This window comes from Denticeps clupeoides, chromosome 1 (genome assembly GCF_900700375.1).
Source record: "Denticeps clupeoides chromosome 1, fDenClu1.1, whole genome shotgun sequence".
In the NCBI taxonomy this organism is placed as follows: Eukaryota; Metazoa; Chordata; class Actinopteri; order Clupeiformes; family Denticipitidae; genus Denticeps; species Denticeps clupeoides.
This window is the reverse complement of record NC_041707.1, coordinates 28,948,735-28,965,121: the sequence shown is the minus strand read 5'-3', so window position 1 is coordinate 28,965,121 and position 16,387 is coordinate 28,948,735. Positions and strand designations below refer to the sequence as shown.

The 16,387-nt window shown below is 39.4% G+C and overlaps 1 protein-coding gene across 2 annotated transcripts in view; it reads right to left on the bottom strand.

Moving 5' to 3' along the window:
- Positions 1-4,897: 4,897 nt before the first annotated feature.
- Positions 4,898-16,387, bottom strand: part of mdga2a (MAM domain containing glycosylphosphatidylinositol anchor 2a) — a 163,341-nt gene continuing 151,851 nt past the window's right edge. The window contains exons 14-18 of one of the 2 annotated variants that reach the window (XM_028976757.1): positions 14,624-14,788; positions 11,246-11,376; positions 8,405-8,507; positions 7,402-7,534; positions 4,898-6,602 (exon numbers count right to left, since the gene is read on the bottom strand). In XM_028976757.1, coding sequence (XP_028832590.1) covers positions 7,446-7,534; positions 8,405-8,507; positions 11,246-11,376; positions 14,624-14,788 — 488 coding nt within the window. In that variant the 3' untranslated portion in view covers positions 4,898-6,602; positions 7,402-7,445. Of the gene's footprint in view, positions 7,535-8,404; positions 8,508-11,245; positions 11,377-14,623; positions 14,789-16,387 lie in introns of both variants that reach the window. The other variant, XM_028976747.1, reaches the window with a different exon arrangement.

Here is a 16,387-nt window from a genome sequence, read left to right as displayed (position 1 = left end):
GGATTGTCACACAGTAACACATTGTAACTAACTTCCGAAGCACAGAGGTAGGCAAGGAGCCAAGTGTGAAGATTGGACCCATTTTTAAAGTTCCACAGTAAACGTTGTCAGACCTGCAATTTTGTCTTCTTAACAATCAAAGGTAGGAAGGGAGGCAAGGCTGCATTTGGAGTTTTACAGGCTGAAAACATATGTAACAATTGGGGAAATGGAATAAAACTAATCATAGTTGAAAAATAAATGCAAATAAAAATTGCAAACAAATGTGCACAGATACAAATAGATACACGTGTTACAGTGATGACATGAAGTTTAATGTTTTTTTTTAATACAATAGTCTATTAGCGAAACTCTCTCTGAGACATTCCTTGGCCTGCAAGAAATATTTTGGAAAACATCTCTGCACAGAATCATTTTATACCATTCATCAACACTAGATATTTAATCAGATACTAAACTACTATATCATGAGTGCCAGTTCTATTTAGAAAAGGCAAGCAGAGGACATGACACCTGACAGTAACAGTAACAAAATGAAATAAAACGAGACACTCTTTCTGTGTTTCACCATTTCTTACGTTTAACAAATAATTTTGATTTATGTTATATTTACATGGCTTTAAAGTTGCAGAAACAGGTGATAATTGTCTAAGCATGTGCACAGGGGAAAATTGCATAATACATTTTCTGGAAATTAATGACTGTCATGATCTGGTCCGAAAGGGGTTACTGTTGTCAGTTTCACTGTTGTCATGTGTAATGTTCCCTAATCGTTTTCACCTGTGTAAAATGTATAAAGCTGCCCTGTTCGTTTCTGTTCACCGTCAGGTCTTTGAAGTTATGTTCCATTTTCACCGGTGTCTCGGATGTCTCCCCTGTCTTGTGCTTCACCCATTAAACCCCGGTTTCGTGATGTCAGCGATTTCGTCCTTCCTTCCTCATCACCTCCATGCACTCCCCGTCATGCCTGCATGGTTGTGACAATGACATTTACTCTATCACATTTGGAAGACCAAACTGATTAATCAGTATCTACACTTTATGTCAAGTTAGGCAGGAGTGCTTTATCCACATTTTGGGACTGATTTGCTAAGACTGACAACACCCAACAAACAAGGCGGTCGCATCCCCCTAAAATTATGTTTCTTAAATGTAGGCAAAGCAATATATGAATGGAAGAAAAAATCAAGAATATCTTGTTCTGAATAAAACTATAACCAATTAAGCATAGTAGAGGCTCAGAGTCATTAGGGCTTCCATCTAACAAACCCATAGAGGTTTGGCTGACTTTTGTAAGTGGCTTTAGTAAGCTTCATCTTCTCAGAATGAACATCTAAACTCTGAAGGTATTATAAACACTGTGGGTTGATTGCCACATGCAATTTCCTTATACCATCAACAATTATTTTAAGTATGATCTATTATGGATATTAAGTTCAACAACATAAACTTCAATTGGTTTAAGATGGGGTCAACAAGGTTGCTGTCTGCCTATAATTAGATTCCACATTATCGTATTGGAAAACTAGGGAGTCACTTAACCTTCAATTTTATACATTAATATGTATGTTTTCCTTGTAGCCTGTCACAAGAGACAAATGGGCTTGATTGTTCGTACCCTCAGACTATAAATTACAAATAATAATGTCAGACACTTAGAAAGTAATCTAATGCATGCATCAGTCATCTGTATTGAAACTGCCCCAAGGACAACTGATGCAAGAACGGAAGACTGTTTTGGGCAGCAGTTAATGGCACTATGGTAGTTCTACAGAAAGACCTCATGATATGACATGATTGGGAAAAGTTTTATGTTGATGCCCTAGTAAGTATTAAATTAAAGATTCATTCAGAAGTTAGAATAAATTCATTAATCAGCTGTCAGTGGACATGAACTCAAATTGCAGATGTGTTTAGTGCTGGGCTACAGAGTCAACTTTCTGAAATGTCTACTGTATAATCCTGGATTTGTCAGAGTTCTTTCAACACTCTCATTTACAGAGCTTTACAGGGAGTTTATCCAAATCAGATAATAGCATTACTCCAAAACCAGAAGGGGCTCATCACACTCAAGGTCAGGAGGGACACCTGCTTTTTCATAACAAAGGATGTATGAATACGTAATGCATTCATTGAATATATTAATCACTTTAATTACACAAAATGATTTGTAGTGTAATTGTTTTGAACTTCAGCCTTAAACATTCCACATATTTTATCCCCATTAGTTGATATCAGGGAGATGTGGTTTGTCAGCACCCAAACCCTTTTTCTCCTTGCTCTAAACTGGTAGCAGAAATGAGTGGGTCTGGGATCAAACAAGGACCTAAGTTCAAAGAATTATAATCTATTTTTGATGAGCCTTCATCTCTATGGCTCCCCGTGGCGAAGCTCCTCAGCCGTCAGAAACGAGAGAAGAGGCTTTGTAGGGATTACAGTCCAGCTCTTCTTCATCTCTCTGCTAAAGTTGTCTGAGTTTTTTTTTTCTCGTGCTCTCTCCTTTTTGGAAGGGATGTGGTGAGATGCTCTTCATGCCCACAAATGGATGAGAGCAATGAAATGCTCATTTGGAATCTTATAAATCATATAATCTTTACATTTTACAGATGACAGTGAGGCTACATTTTTTTGTTTATGGATGTGTGTTAATATCCTTATGGAGATATTTAATAATATTTCCCATTAGTTATGGACTGATCCATGTAAATGACATCCACTACAGGCTATATAGTATACATGACTTTCAGCTTCATTAACAGTGCTGAGGAGTGGCCTCAGCTGCAGGAACAGCACATTGTTCTCAGAAGGGTGAAATGTAAGCACTCGCACGTCATCCTCCATTCCTTCTCTTCCCCTGTCTCATTTCAAGCCATTGCTCATGCAACCCTGGAGGAAGACAGTAGGCAGCAAGGTGTCTGTGCCTAAGCATCCACCTTAACTCATCAATCCACCAACAGTGAGCATCACATTGAAGCTAAGAGGTTCAGCATGCAACACGTCCTTATGTCCTTAGGGGCAGTGGTGGCCTAGCGGTTTAGGAAGCGACCCTGTAATCAGAAGGTTGCAGGTTTGATTCCCGATCCGCCAAGGTGCCACTGAGGTGCCACTGAGCAAAGCACCGTCCCCACACACTGCTCCCCGGGCGCTTGTCATGGCTGCCCACTGCTCACTCAGGGTGATGGGTTAAATGCAGAGGACAAATTTCACTGTGTGCATCGTGTGCTGTGCTGCTGTGTATCACATGTGACAATCACTTCACTTTCACTTATGTGGTGCATGTACAATCTGTGGCATTTGGGGCTATTTTTCTACAGAAGTCCAGAATGGTCAAATCAATTTCTACAGAGTGCTGCTTGCTTTTAGCTTGTGTAGTGGTGCAATGGTGGCCTAGCAGGTAGGGAAGCTGCCGCATAATCAGAAGGTTGCCGGTTCGAATCCCAATCTGTAAAGGTGCCAAGCATCGTCATAACATCTGATTGCCATCAAAGGTTTAACAACCCATGTTGAAAGGTAGAAATATTCATGTGGTTGCAATATACAACCCCAATCCTAGAAATGATGGTGCACCATTAAATAACCATTTCAGAAGGGAACCATTTCAGAATCTATATTAGCAAAAATGATATCCTGGAATTTTACTGGGAAGCTTCAGAATCTGGTTTATTCACTAGTATGTGATGACTATGGCAGAAAAGGGATTTGCTTTAGTCTGGGCTTCAATGACATTTGCCTTTACAGACAATATTCAGTCTTCATCATCAGTCGCATTTATTAGGTTTGCCTAGCCATTCGGCTAATGATGACATTAGCTTGACTGAAAGGCATAAACATGTAATGGTTACACAATTGCTGAATATTAGTCAAAGTGTTGTCTTTTAAGTTGGTTAATAGCTGCACAAAACACTTTAAGATAACTTGTCCATAACATTATGATCAGTTCAAAGAGAAGGACAAAAAAGCTATTTCCAAGAATTGCCATTAGATATGTCAGATTCATCTGATCAGGGGACTGATTGCTTCAGCAAATTAGGACAAGGATGGGGTTTTAGTGGATCCCTATGCTTTTGTACAGGCCTTAAATAAGCATTAAACCTCTGGACAAAGATCACAAATCAATAAAAACACATCAGTGAGCGAATTGATCGCTGTCCCTGGAGAGTCAAAACATTTCAGAATGCATGTGCATTCAGTAGCTCAAACAGCCACATTGAGTACCATATGACAAACCCCCCACAGCAATGGCTACTGCCGAAACACTGGCTTTCGGGACAGACAGTGAAACCTCTGCTCTCAACTGCATCCTCTGGTGCTGCTTTTCCCCAAGGCAAACATTTACCATGTTCTGACATTTACTATCTGAGCCAAATCAATCTGTTTCTGACTCTTCCTGAGAGCAAAAGTGCATCTACCAAATGGTCCCATATTGCACCCATAATCACAGAAGACTGCTTGTGGGATCTGGTCGCTCTCTTGTAAACTTTGCTTTACTTGGTACAGTAAAATTAAACTTCACTAACATCTTCTACCAAGTGCCTAGTTTTGGAGTTTAATAAGGTGCAGGGTTGTAGTAGCCTAATGAGTAACACACTTGCCTATGAACCAGATGACCTCAAGGTCACATTTTTAACCCCCACTTACTACCATTGTGTCCCTGAGCAAGACGCTTAACCTCCTGAGGGACTGTCTTTGTAACTACTGATTGTAAGTCGCTCTGGATAAGGGCGTCTGATAAATGCCATAAATAAATGCAAAGATAATAAAAAGGTAAATTAAATTGTATAATTATGTATACATTTCACATGAATGTACTAATGTATGAGTTAATTTTCTTATTCATACTTAAAAAAGAAAAACCTTTTATAAATGTGTTAAAGAATCAGTTGCAACTCACACAAAATGGAAAACTAAATTTGAAATTTATTTATGATAATCCAATATAGTCAGTGAGGGACTTTTAAATATAATTATGGAAGAGAGGACAATACGCATTACAAAACATGGATTTCATCAAACAAGTTCTTGACAATGTTAGTGTAAGAAATGCCTCAGTTTCTTGTGCTGTTTTGAATTTTCCTTCTGGGCTAAAACAGATTCTGCTTTAGGGCCAACTGAAGTATAGAATTAATCATTTTAGGTTATTCATAAAAACATTGCTGGTATACACTCATGTTAAATGGAGGGTGTCAGGTGAAATAAAGTCTTGTCTCTTCCTCTTCAAACATGAATATGTGTTGGGAAAACCAACTTTTAACTTCAAAAACACTGCCGTCAGATCAGATTTTCTAGCAATACAGGGAAGTAAAAAAGTAATACTTCAAAGAAAAGCAAAACAGTAAAATAAAGCCTGTCAAATAAGATGTCAAATATCATCCAAGTTTTCAAACAGTAAAAACATGCATTATGTCACACAGTACCTGTAAAGCATTTTATTGAACACATACAGAAAATCTCTCCCCTTTCCATCTCAGATAATAGCTGATTATTGTCAGGTGTTATGGACTTCTTTTGTAGTAACATACATCTTGTGCTTTTTATACCAAATAAAAAAGTGACAAATCTCTAATAAATCCCTCTTCTCTTGAGTATTTACGAAATATATTTGCATATGATAATAAATTATAATGTCTTTCTATAATAGTATATATAGTACATGTTTCATATGTTTGTATTATAATGATAATGAATAAAGGGTGAGTACATCTGTTTAGGAAAAAATGATCTTGAGATGAAAAACATTTTTTTGGGTAACAAAATCAACAAGGGTAAATTATAGAAGTAAATGATTGACAGGAACAATAAAAGAGCTGTTTTACAATACATTTCCAAAAACCAGCTGGTTAAGGTAACGCATGGTCTCAGGTAGTTCAGAGTTCTTGTACATTTTTTGTGTAAAACCACAGTCACCCATTTTGAGTAATAAAATATCATTTTTTTGTTGGAGTAATCCCAGTTGGTGGTTCCAAAAAAATTGATTTGTTCTGTCCCTTGATATATATAATTCGGTCCTCACAGTCTGTGGTTGCTGCAGAAATGTCAAATTTCTTTAAAGAACTCAAGTCATAGAGAATTGCAGAGGAGGATCTCAAAGTTAAAGCTCCGAGGCGTCTTTTAATCCAAAGATAGTTCTGGTCCCGGAGGTCCTCCGTCATCATTGCAATAAGGTGTAGACTGCCTCCTATCTCCAAAGAAAGCACCATATTTCCCTCACATCTCTAATACTGCTGTGACCCAGGAGCTTGTCACATGCGTGTTCAGCAGTGGCAGAGGTGAATTCAAAGTTTCTTCAAAAGAACTGGAAAAAAATATTTGGGGGGCAGGGGCTAAATTGTCCAGATAAGATGCAGATTGTACCGTTACTGTAATGGTAATGAAAACTCTTTTGGTGGTTGGCTGTCTGAGTCCTTTGTCTGCATGTAAGGGCCTGCAGATGGTCTGTTGTCTACACTTCTGCGTTCACTGTAGGGTCTGAAGGCACTTGTTTCCAGTAGCTTCTCCATTGCCCTGGTGCAGAAGGTTGACACTCATACAGCTTCAAATGGTTTAATATGCCATGGGCAGCTCATGCAAGAAGAAAAGGTTGACACTGAAGAATTTCTATAGGACTATGTTGGAAAAAAAGGTGAAGAAGATGAAAAGCATGGTCAACATGTCAGTTGTGAGTAAGAGAAAGCCCTATGCCCTCTAAACAAAGTTGTACCAGACAATTATCAAAAGGAAACACATTTAACAACAAATAAAATAGATTTAATGCTACAGTATGGCCAGTCCTCTGTTTTCAGTCATGACTTGTCAGGAATAGATGAACAAACAACAGTCGGTCCACAGACAAACAGGTCAAGTAGCACTGATCCTTTGTTGAGACTGGGTCATGTTTTTGATTAAAAGAAGATATGATTTATGACATAGAAATGCCCTTGTTTCATTATAGGGTAGAGGTAAGTGTTCACAGATGAATGTTTGTATTTTTCTGCACATGTGATAGATTATTCAAGTACTCTTAGCACTCTCAGACTGAGCAAGTACAATTATGTCAGACATCAAAATATATCAAAATTTAAATAATCATAAGTGGCCTTCATTTCTTTTCACCCTTACATGGCTGCAAGTGTACATGAAAACAAAATTTAATAAAAAACATTGTCTGTGTGCTTTCACCTGCTGTATGTTCTGCCATTCCTGCAAGCACACTTTTTGTTCTCATGATTTCCTGATAGTGGTGTCACGCATCTTATCAGCAGCCTTCTGAAGCAGCTCCCATTCTGCATATGAATGTATAGTCATGTGTTTTAATCCTTTTTCCATTAAGCATGAAAAAAGGCCTCATCACTGTCCTGGATGAATCTTTGGTTATGTTTGGACTGTCTGAGTCTCCCAAATGTCTGTGGTCCCACCCACCCCCACCTCTTCAATGCATCTGGGCCAGGCACGTCCTTGCTGGGGGGAGGTCACCTGCGGCAACTGAACAGGACTAAGAGCATGGTGAGGCATAATGGCCATATATGCTTGGAAACAGGCAGGGCAGAGGACATGAGGTCTATGGAACAGGAGATAGAAAGAGAAGAATGATATACATGAGACTAAAATTTTTACAGTACCAACAGGATTTCATAACTGTTCTGGATATCACAATTCTAGAAGCTTTCATGAGTATTACTTTAAACAAAGCAGTCAATCAATTTAAAAATAATCACATATTTTGCAAAAGAATAAAGTGTAATTATTCAATTTGTTTATGCACATTTACTGAATGCATACACTTTGCCCAATCAGTCTGGTTTACTACAGGTTAATGTTAGCCTTAATTTAGCTTAACACATTAAATGTTTTACAGCAACAATTCACAGTATACATTTGATAGGCCAACATAAAAGCTTATAAAACAAAATTAAAATGTACTTTTAAAAATCATTTTCCCTGTGTTCTCCCTGTGCAACACGAGTAAAACATTTTAAAGTGAACAGTGCACTGTCTGAAGTGTGATTTTATCACCATTTGTGATTCTTAATCCTTCTTAATTATGGGAAATTTTGAAGGAGCTGTAAATTATGTTGCCTTCATTTATTCATTAATAGCCAGTTACAATGTCAGAATCGCAATCTCTTTCACCACGCACATTAGAGAGTGTCCTTACTGATGAGTCTGTCTGAGTGAGTAGTCAGTGATGGCTACAATAAGCATGTCATCAACACGGCAAGCCCATTAGTGGCGAAATAAGCATGATGTATGCAGAGCACGTACCGAACAGAAGGTGCCCAGTGTTTCACATGCGATTCACTAATGTATTCATAAATAAGTCAGCAGAATTTCTTTCTTCGCTCTCACTTCTGTCTGTATGATGAAACGTTTGGTACTTGTGGGGAAAACATGCATCTGGAACCACTGGCCTGAGAAGAGGAGTACTTACTGCTGTTGGGAGGAGGGTTTTGGCATTCGCCTTCTTCTATATCCACATTATCAATAGCAATGTCTCCTTCAATGCCAGGGCCACGAACTCCCTCTAAAACAATCTGCAAAAGGTAGAGATGGAAATAGTAATTTGGGCACCATCCTTTCACTATTACAAGCTGACATTTCTGTGTGTACTTTTCTCTTCCCAGCATCTATGGCATCTACTACCAGGGTGGTAGTAGCCTAGAGGGTAACACACTTGCCTATGAACCAGAAGACCCAGACCCAGGTTCAAATCCCAATTAATACCATTGTGTCCCTGAGCAAGACACTTAACCCTAAGTTGCTCCAGGGGGACTGTCCCTGTAACTACTGATTGTAAGTCATGCTGGATAAGGGCGTCTGATAAATGCTGTAAATGTAAATGGTGACAGCTGTACAGATGGTTCATATAGTGGAAGCTCATCTGGCCAGCCCCAAAGGACACGTCACTCACCTGCTCATGGACTTTAAATGGCAACCCATGGATGACTAAATCAAGACCTCCATGCACTGCAATCCTTACAAACAATGTTATTCCAGTCGATAATGTACTTGTCTGTGATTCACTAATGATGGAACAAGTAGTCAAATTTACTATGTACCCGATCTTCTTTGTTTCGTTGAATAGATATAATGCTTATACTAGATATTTATCACTTTTGAAATTAAATTAATATGTAATGATATAGGATAGTTTAACTCTCACAGCCCACCACAACAGTGCCATATACATGGTAGTACAGTTCATTAGTGATTAAAGGTTTAAATAAATCCAGTTAACTGATTTTAAGTAATTGTGGATAAGGGCATCTTCTGAAATGTCATAAATTTAAATGCAGTTTGCCAGTTATTTGAAACTGATGCCACATTCTCTTTGTGGCTTTTTTCTTTTTATTTTAATTTAATAATTTAAATACATTTTTTTAATATACACTTCTTAAAAAAAGTAAGGAAACACAAAAATAAGATATCCTAGATCTGAAATAATGAACTATTAAATACTTTGTGCTGACAACAAAATCACACAGAAATTATTGATGGAAATAAAATGTATCAACCCATGGAGGTCTGGATTTGGAGTCTCAAAAGTAAAGTGGAAAAACACACTACAGGCTGATCCAACTTTGGTGTAATGTCAAAATGAGTCCATAGCATCAATGCCTTCGTCTTGCAGAAACCGCTGACACACTCCAGCCACAAGTCAAGTAATGTCTTGCATTAGGAGGAACCCAGGGCCAAATACACCAGTGTATAGTCTCACAAGGTGTCTGAGGATCTCATCTTGGCACCTAATGGCAGTCATGCTACCTCTGGCGAGCACATGAAGGTCACAAACATAACACTGTCAATCAGTGTTGCTTCTTAAGTGGACAGTTTGAATTTACAGAAGTGTGATTGTCTTGGAGTTACATTATGTTGTTAAGTGTTTTTGAGCAGTGCATTTTTCATGAGTGCTGTTAACACTATATGTGAATAACCTATTTTAAAACACCAGATTTAACAAAAAAGTTTTGGCATATTAAAGCAAATCATCTGAAAAACTTTTTAGTTTTTTAAAACATGGAATTTATAAAAAATGTCACATTTATATCACATTGCCAGCATTTAAAATTTGGTAAGGTATGCCACCCCTACAGAACAGCATGAAGAGCCCTCAGTCCACAGCCACATACCACAATCACACTTTAAAGCTTGGAAACTTTTTCAGTTTAGGTCTGATGGCAGCTCACACAAAAAGCTCAATCTGTCCGAAAGGGGTTACTCCGGTCCAGGATCCGGACCGGAGTTTCACTGTGTCATGTGTAATGTCCCCTAATCGTTTTCACCTGTGTCAAATGTATAAAGCTGCCCTGTTTGTTTCTGTTCACAGTCAGGTCTTTGATGTTATGTTCCATGTTCACCAGTGTCATCGGATGTCTCCCCTGTCCTGTGCTTCACCATTAAACCCTGGTTTCGTGACGGCGTGCGATTGCGTCCTTCCTTCCTCGTCATCTCATCACCTCCTTGTCATCACTTCTGTTCACCTGCCTCGTCATGCCAACATGGTTGTGACACAATCCATCTTTTAGTGGCAGCAACAGATATTACAATACTTTCCTAGTCACAATGAGAGTCCTGGCAAGAGGAGCTCACACAATACAACTGAACAGGAGTTATTGCCATCTCAATTGTATCTTGTATTGTGAACCAGGAAAATTAAATGCATCACAGAAGCATTTAATTTATATCTTCTTCATTTACTTTCGGCTGCTCTTGTTAGGAGTCACCACAGCGGATCGACTGTTTCTATTCCCAATATCTCCCCTAGCCTAGTGGCTAACACACTCACCTATGAACCAGAAGACCCAGGTTCAAATCCCATTTACTACCATTGTGTCCCTTAACCCTACTTAACCCTAAGTTGCTCCAGGGGGCACTGTCCCTGTAACTACTGATTGTAAGTCGCTCTGGATAAGGGTAAATCTGGATAAGTGTAAATCTGCTGTAAATGTAAATATAAACAGAAAACTACAAAGTCACAAATCCCACTTACTACCATTACTACCACATTTAACCCTTTAAGTTGCTCAGGCTAAGGGTGTCTGATAAATGTAAAAATGTAAATGTAACCACCTGCATGTCTTCTATCACCACATCCATAAAACTACTACTAGGTCTTCCTTATATGGGATAGAAAAAAATGCTGTTTGAATAGAGGTAATAATTTCCTGGTTCATTTTCACTGGAGTAACCACATTTAAAATCTTTGAATTAAAAAGAAATGTGCTAGGGACACAGGGGCTTTGAGACACAGAGAAGACAAAAAAAACCTCACCTGGAAGGATGATGTTGGGTGGATGTTTACTTTGGCTTGTTTCCAGCGATCACCCTGGTTACCTTTAAGGGTCCAGATTGAACTGTCTGGGCCTGTTTGACCTTTCTGTCGTAAATAGATATTCAGCATCCCTACAATTGATTCACAAACACAGTTAATTAGAATTATACCCAGATAGTGGCCTAGCAGGTAATGTATTTGTAACCAGAACGTTGCGGGTTTGAATACGGTACATCCCTCACATACCAGCGTGGCATGACACTGGATAGAGCCAACCTGGTTTCTTTTAATGTGTTATCATGTACATTAGTTTAGTATGTTCTCCCATTTATAAATGTGCTATGTTATTTCCCTGACCTGCTTCAATCATTTGCCTAATCTTGGACTTTTTCCAAATCAGCCATGTCCCCTTGGGGCTCAGTCAGTATAAAGATAAACAACAAAGAAACCACTGTATAAACCAAACCAATAATGTAATAAAAACTTAATTCCACCAATATTCACGATTATGTAGAGACATTCTAATAATGATATCAAATGCCTTAAACAATACTCTTATCCTCTATAATAAATAATTACAATAACAGGATGATCTTGATATGATCATATGACCATAATGGTATAATGGTGCAGTACCATGTCAATATTGCTTCATTTTGATAATTATTTTCATATAGGCAATGGTATAACCACATGCTATATTATAATGGTATTTACATGATTGCATTTTATTGTAGTACACAGTGCTGTACTACCATTGGTCTTTGGTGGGAAATCAATTGGCCATACGGTGCTTAAAGGTTGTATAGAACATCTCAGTGTATAAATAACTTTAAAACTGTTAAAGGCAAGTGATTGCCATTGTGATACACAACACAGCACATGGTACACACAACGAAATTTGTCTTCTGCTTTTAACCCATCATCCTTAGTGAGCAGTGAGCAGTGTGTAGGGATTTGAACCAGGATTTGAACCAGCAATCTTCTCACTACTGTCCCAATATACAATAATGTTTAGATCTCCTTAATCCATTTTCTGTAGATTTCTAAATTCCACACCTGTTAAAGTGGGGCAAAAACATATTTGACACCCACCGATTGTGCAAGTTGTCCCACTTAAAAAGATGAGATAGGTAAATCATTTTCATCATAGGTTCACTTCAACTGTGAGAGACGGAATGTAAAAACAAATATAGGAAATAACATGATTTTAAAATAATTAATTATTTTTTTAATGGTCCAGAGAATAAGTATTTGGTCAATAGCAAAAGTTCACCTCAACACTTTGTATTGTAGCCTTGGTTGGCAAGAGTTCAAATGTTTCCTGCAGGTCTTCACCAGATTTGCACACCCTTTAGCTATTTTGGCCCATTCTTCCATGCCAATCTTCTCAAGAGCTGTGATGTTTTAAGGCTGTCGCCGGTCACAGATTATCTATTGGATTAAGGTCTGTAGACTGGCTTGGCCACTCCAGAACCTTGTAATGGTTTTTACGTAGCCACTCCTCCGTTGCCCGGGTGGTGCATTTGGGATGATTGTCATACTGGAAGATCCAGCCTCTCTCTCCAGATCCTCTCTCTCTCTCAGATCCAGTCTGCTCTCACTGCTGGAGGCAGGTATTTGTCCAAAATCTCACAATACATGGTTCCATTTATCCTCAATACGGATCAGTCATCCTGGTCTCATCTGACCACATCACATTCTTCCAATCCTCCTCTGGATCATCCAGATGGTCTCTTGAAATATTTAGACGGGCCTGAACTTGTACTGGCTTAAGCAGGGGGACATTTCGAGTGCTGCAGAATCTTAATCAATGACAGTGTATTCTGTTAGTAATAGTAACCTTTGTTACTGTGGTCCCAGCTGTTTTCAGATCATTGACTGTTTGAAGGTGTGGACAGGTAACAATTTCAAACAGGTGCCATTAATATAGGTAAAGAGTGATGGATAGAAGAGCTTCTGAAATAAGAATTTAGAGGTCTCCCAGAATTCTTGCTTGTTTGTAGGTGCTGAGCACTTATTTTCTACACCATGTACATTTACAGCATTTATCAGATAAAATCAGGCTGTGATAGTTTTTTACATTCTGTCTCTCATATCTTGTGGCTCTTTAGGAGATGGTCCTGGCGCTTGCTGGACTTTCTTGGGAACCCTGAAGCATTCTTCACAACACTTGAACTTCTCTCCTTAAAGTTCATGATGATCTGATAAAATGGTTGATTTAGGTGCAATTTTAGTAGCAGCAATACCCTTGCCTATGAAGCCCTTTTTATGCAACGCCATGATGACTGCATGTGTTTCCTTGCAGGTTACCATGGTTAACAGAGGAAGAACAATGAATTCAAGCATCACCCTCCCTTTAAAGCATCGAGTCTGCATTTCTAATTCAATCAGCATGACAAAATGATCTCCTGCCTTGTGCTCGTCAATATTAACAAGAGCATCACTAAAATGATCTCAGCAGGTCTTTTTCTGGCAGGGCTGAAAAGCAGTGGGGGGATAAAGTTCATTTTTATGGCAAAAAGGGACTTTGCAATTAATCAGATAACTCTTCATAACATTTTGGAGTATATGCAAATTGCCATAATAAAAATGGAAGCAGCAAACTTTGTGAAAACCAGTATTTGTGTTATTCTAAAACGTTTGGCCATGACTACTTGTCCCATTCACCCCAACCTTATAGACTTATAAAATCATCCTTTTTAAGTCAGCAGTGCTTTGTGTACTACATTCCAATAAGTCTAGCCCCTATTGTTGGACAAAAAACATTTGAAGCAGGGGACCTACACCTCAACACGCCCTATCTTATGACTTCATTCAGCTGAGCCTGAAAGTAACCATCTGTGGTCATGCAGCCTTGCAGTTAGAGTCCTGTCTCAAAAGCTAGTAAGGTCTCCTTCAACACTGATGGGCAAGACCAGAGAAAGAAAAGGGAAAAAAAGAGCCATAGACAGGGCAACTGTCAAACAGCTCTTTCCAAACAACATGAACACATTTCTCCTTCAAGTGGTTCTACACAAATTCCTGCAGGGCTTAACAGAATCCAACAAAGCTGACAGAATGACAAGAACCACTTCTGCTTAGCCAGACTTGTTATATTAGCACCTCAAGGTGAAAAAGCTGTATGGATCAGGAAAAATATTACACTGCGACTACAGCATGCTTATCAAGTGTTCCCACTACTTCTTCCTGCAAATAAACTGAGTGAAAACAAAGCAGCTGAAAAATGATCTCTTGGTTAGTATAACATATTAAAACATGTTTGAATGTTTCAGAACCATTTATCTTTCAGCAGATAAATTCAGCATTGCAACTATTTAAACATTTTAAATATAATTTATATTAAAATGCTAATAATGAGAACATTTTTTAACTTACCAATGTGTTTGCCATACATGTGGTAGTAGAAACTGAAGCAGTAGGTGGGGTTTGCAGTAACGGTTCCATAGGGGTTTTTGGGAGCAACATTAAAGGAAGGACTTAACAACTGTGCTTTGTCTCCTTCCACCCGAGGACGTGAAGTCTCAATGTACATGTAGAAACCTGCACCATAAAAAAACAAAATAAGACAAAAAGGTGATCATTCAACCCTTCTAATGGTTCAGTAGTTCAGCTTCGTGTTGGGGATGGAAAGTGAAATTCGTAACTTGAGTGTAAGTTAGAGATTGTCATTTCTACCATCGCTTCATCCGTGGCTACGGTACAGTCGTAGCCCCACTCACTGCTCTCACCAAACCCTCAACACTTCCTTTTAACATGACATCAGATGCCATCCATGCTTTCAAGTCCCTGTGCTATCGTTTCACCACAGCCCTTGTCCTCCAACATTCACTTCCCTTTGTTGTTGATCTTCACCCTTCCCAAATTCTCCCACACCACCCCTCTGCTACGTTCCCTCCACTGGCTCCCAGTAGCTGCACGCATCAGATTCAAAATACTGATGCTGGCCTACAATGCCAAACATGGAGTAGCACCATCCTACCTCACATCCCTTATTACACCTCGCACTGCACATCGTATACTCTGAGCCTCCAGTACTGCTAAACTGGTCCCTCCATCTCTGAAGGTAAAAGGAAGACATTCATCTAGACTCTTCTCCGTCATGGCCCCTCGGTGGTGGAATGAACTTCCCCTTGAGGTCAGAACAGCTCAGTCACTGAGCATTTTTAAACAGCAGCTCAAGACCTTCCTCTTTAGAGAATAGTTGTACTTGTAACTTGTAACCTTCTGATTTATGTATAGAAACTACAACAGAGTGAATAAAAAGATTGTATTCATAGTTGGGGGGTCCTAATGAACCAGATTTGATCACTTCATTGATTGTAACATGAAAGCACATTGTAAGTTGCTCTGGATAAGGGCTAAATGCTAAATGTAAAATGTCTGCTTAATGCCTTAAATGTAAATGTTGTGGAAGTGGACGCATCAGAGGTGGGTGCTGGCACTGTCCTCTCACAACGTGGCCCAAACCAGAAACTGCACCCGTGTTGCTTCTTCTCACGGAAGTTCATTCCGTTGCAGTAGGACCTTGAGCTGCTAGTAGTCAAGTGGGCACTTAAGGAGTGGCAACACTGGCTGCAAAGCTGCAACACCCATGCCGACTGCGCTTCCTAGTGGAACAGAAAGTGTAGCTGTCCCCTCAAGATCTTCGTCTCCAGACCTAGTCACACATACTGTCCCCTCGGTACATCAGGCCGTTCTGAATCCTCAGCTGGCTGAATCCCCTTACCTACGACCTTCAACTACCACCCAATATCTGCACATCCAGTGTTCCAGGTCAACAGACTGAAACCCTTCCTCACATCATCCCTCCATCCACCGGATCCGGAATCGCCACGGATCACCGACGAGGGACCTGCCTATATGGTCTAACGAATCATCGACTCTCAGGGGGGAGTCAGGGGTTCAGTATCTGGTGCACTGGGCCGGACACAGGCCTGAAGAGTGTTTGTGGATCCCAAGTAACAGCATCGTACTGACTCCACTCCAGGGCCGTCAATGACAATATCCATGTGGTGTTGCGGCTCACGCCGGCTCTCATTCGCATTTTCAACCAGAAGAAACTTACCTGCCTTTTTGTGTCCAAGCGCACCGGGGTTTCTTGTTTCCTCAAAGACACGCTCACATTTTGGTCCCAGGCTG